Raw genomic sequence first — 3,627 nt, forward strand, 5'->3', positions numbered from 1 at the left:
TCATGTAACTATTTTAAGTTTGTTTGTTTATGCATTTCTGTGAATTAATTAGTTAGTAATAAATAAATGATTTAAGACAATTGATGTATGGATGACTCATAGTGAAGACTGGGTTCGTGCAGATCAGCGATTTACGACGTTTGGAATGAGACTGACGTAAGGTAGAGTAAATACAAATTGAATTAGAAGACCATTGATCAGATAGGAAAATATCTGAAAGGTTATATTGGGAAATAATAACCTTGTAATCTAATAACTTCCCTGGTGCCCTCGAATTCATAGTTAATTAGTTACGCTATTACTCAAGTGATCGCGTAATCCAATTATAGGAATCTATGATAAAACTATAAATCTTCAATTTAACGATAGCAAGACACGACACATGCCTGTCTCCTTATAATGGTCACACCAGAAGTTTTCTCTGGTCTCATTAAAGCAGGACAACCCAGGGTGACAGCCCTGTGCTGATTTTGTTCCAGCCTGCTCGAACACACCTGGTCCAGATGATAAGTAGAATCGTTCTGTTAGAGCAGGGCTGGAATAAAAGCATGCATTATGCAAACTCAGTAGCTCTCACCCCGTTCAGCCCAGTCCTATCCTCTCCCTGTCTCCCTCTAGTTCAGCCCAGTCCTAGTCTTTCTTCTGTCTCCTCTAGTTCAGCCCAGTCCTAGCCTCTCTCTGTCTCCCTCTAGTTCAGCCCAGTCCTAGTCTCTCTCTGTCTCCCTCTAGTTCAGCCCAGTCCTAGTTCTCTCCGTCTCCCTCTAGTTCAGCCCAGTCCTAGCCTCTCTCTGTCTCCCTCTAGTTCAGCCCAGTCCTAGCCTCTCTCTGCTCCCTCTAGTTCAGCCCAGTCCTAGCCTCTCTCTGTCTCCTCTAGTTCAGCCCAGTCCTAGCCTCTCTCTGTCTCCCTCTAGTTCAGCCCAGTCCTAGCCTCCCCCTGTCTCCCTCTAGTTCAGCCAGTCCTAGCCTCTCTCTGTCTCCCTCTAGTTCAGCCCAGTCCTAGCCTCTCTCGTCTCCCTCTAGTTCAGCCCAGTCCTAGTCTCTCTTGTCTCCCTCTAGTTCAGCCCAGTCCTAGCCTCCCTGTTCCCTCTAGTTCAGCCCAGTCCTAGCCTCTCTCTGTCTCCCTCTAGTTCAGCCCAGTCCTAGTCTCTCTCCGTCTCCCTCTAGTTCAGCCCAGTCCTAGTCTCTCTCTGTCTCCCTCTAGTTCAACCCAGTCCTAGCCTCTCTCGTCTCCCTCTAGTTCAGCCCAGTCCTAGCCTCTCTCTGTCTCCCTCTAGTTCAGCCCAGTCCTAGTCTCTCTCTGTCTCCCTCTAGTTCAGCCCAGTCCTAGTCCTCTCTCTTCTCCCTCTAGTTCAGCCCAGTCCTAGCCTCTCTCGTCTCCCTCAGTTCAGCCCAGTCCTAGCCTCTCTCTTTCTCCCTCTAGTTCAGCCCAGTCCTAGTCTCTCTCCGTCTCCCTCTAGTTCAGCCCAGTCCTAGCCTCTCTCAGTCTCCCTCTAGTTCAGCCCAGTCCTAGCCTCTCTCAGTCTCCCTCTAGTTCAGCCCAGTCCTAGCCTCTTCTGTCTCCCTCTAGTTCAGCCCAGTCCTAGCCTTCCTCAGGCTCCCTCTAGTTAAACTCACCTTCCTGACTCTCTGGCTGTAGGAACAGGACTCAGTCTCCCTCTAGTTTAAACTCACCTCTTTGACCCCCATGTTTTCAAGGTGCAGCTCCCGTTCTCTGTGGGTCGTATCGTGGCGTTGAGCAGGAATGACTTCCAGCTGATGTTGAGGCACCAGCCTCCTCTGACCAGAGAACAGCTGGACTTTATCCACGACGTCCGGCGCAGGAGTAAGAACCGCATCGCAGCCCGGCGCTGTCGGAAGAGGAAGCTGGACTGTATCCACAATCTGGAGTGTGAGATAGACAAACTGGTGAGGGGTGGAAATGACCTTCTTCTTTAAAAGGACTTCCTAAGAGTAGTGTGTTGTTTAATTCTTGTCCCGGGGACACAAAGGGGAAACACATTATCAGTGTTTTGCTCCAGCACTACACAGCTGCCTCCAATAATCAATAATCATCAAATTATTGATTAGTGGAATCAGGTGTGTAGTGCAGAAACCCTCCTCTTAAAACATATATAGTTATTATAATATATATTATGTTATTAAAACATATATAGTTATTATAATATATATTATGTTATTATATATATTATGTTATTATATATATTATGTTATTATATATATTATGTTATTAAAACATCTATAGTACTGTTATTGATTTGGAACATTCAGCAGAGAGTGTTATGAATAGAATGAGACGTAATTACTCTCTCTGTCTGTCTGTCTGTCTGTCTCTGTCTCTGTCTGTCTGTCTGTCTGTCTGTCTGTCTGTCTGTCTGTCTCTCTCTCTGTCTCTCTGTCTCTCTCTCTGTCTCTCTCTCTGTCTCTCTGTCTCTCTGTCTGTGTTTGTGTAATGTCTTCATGTGTGTGTTTGTGATTTCTGCATGGTGTCTCTGTGTCTCTGTGTGTGTGTCTCTCAGAGGACAGAGAAGAACCAGCTGATATCAGAGAGGAGCCATCTGAACCAGATGAAGCTGAATACTTGGCACAGTGTGACCGCTCTTTGTCAGAGGGTCTGCAGCGAGGCCGCCCTGAGACCAGAACAACTCCAGGTCTTAGCCAAGTACACCTCCCCAGACTGCCCGCTCTCTGCTCTCATCTCCCCCACAGACCCAACCTCCCCTGGGCTAGGAGGACTACTACAATCCCAGGCCTCTCCCTAGGCCTGCTCGTCCTCAGGCCTAGCCTCAGATACCTGTCAGAACTTTTCGGAACCTTCGGAACCTTTGGAACCTTCGGAACCTTTAGAACCCTCGGCCAGCTGCTCCAGGGACACACCCACAGGGGAGGATCTCTCAGGTGATTGAACAAGCCTCTCAGGTATATAGATGTGATCAGGTGACTGATGCCCTGCTCATGGATGAGTGTGAGTCTGGACACCTTCATCATCATCATCATCATCATCATCATCATCATCATTTCATAGACTTTCTTCTACAGGCAAAGGCACTGTGGTTGTGTTCCAATAATCTCTCCTTCCTCAGAGGTGCACTCAGTTACTCACTAAAGCATCAGATTGGTCTAGGCACTGAGCAGGGATGAAGGAAGCAGGAAAGTATTTTCCCGCGATTGACACGGTTACATACAAGCTGACAGTATTTCAACCACATGAAAATATGCATGCAAGATGAACTGAAATCCATCACCAGAGATACTGTGTGTGGTGGTGTGTGTTGTGTGTGTGGTGTGTGGTGTGTGTGTGTGTGTGTGTGTGTGTTGTGTGTGTGTGTGTGTGTGTGTGTGTGTGTGTGTGTGTGTGTGTGTGTGTGTGTGTGTGTGTGTGTGTGTGTGTGTGTGTATACAGTACCAGTTTGGACACATCTACTCATTCAAGGGTTTTTCTTTATTTTTACTATTTTCTACATTGTAGAATAATAGTGAAGACATCAACACTATGAAATAACACATATGGAATCATGTAGTAACCAAAAAAGTGTTAAACAAATCAAAACACGAATTCAAGGCACACTTAACCAGCATGGCTACCACAGCATTCTGCAGCGATACGCCATCCATCTAGTTTGCGCTTAG

The 3,627-nt window shown here is 46.7% G+C and overlaps 1 protein-coding gene across 1 annotated transcript in view; it reads left to right on the forward strand.

The window, feature by feature from the left end:
• LOC112074720 (BTB and CNC homology 1, basic leucine zipper transcription factor 1 a) overlaps positions 1 to 3,264 on the forward strand; it is a 14,453-nt gene extending 11,189 nt beyond the window's left edge. Inside the window, exons 3-4 of the mRNA XM_070440636.1 lie at positions 1,696 to 1,905; positions 2,517 to 3,264. Coding sequence (XP_070296737.1) covers positions 1,696 to 1,905; positions 2,517 to 2,759 — 453 coding nt within the window. The 3' untranslated portion in view covers positions 2,760 to 3,264. The remainder of the gene's footprint in view (positions 1 to 1,695; positions 1,906 to 2,516) is intronic.
• Positions 3,265 to 3,627: the final 363 nt, after the last annotated feature.

Source organism: Salvelinus sp. IW2-2015, unplaced genomic scaffold (genome assembly GCF_002910315.2).
Source record: "Salvelinus sp. IW2-2015 unplaced genomic scaffold, ASM291031v2 Un_scaffold2775, whole genome shotgun sequence".
In the NCBI taxonomy this organism is placed as follows: domain Eukaryota; kingdom Metazoa; phylum Chordata; class Actinopteri; order Salmoniformes; family Salmonidae; genus Salvelinus; species Salvelinus sp. IW2-2015.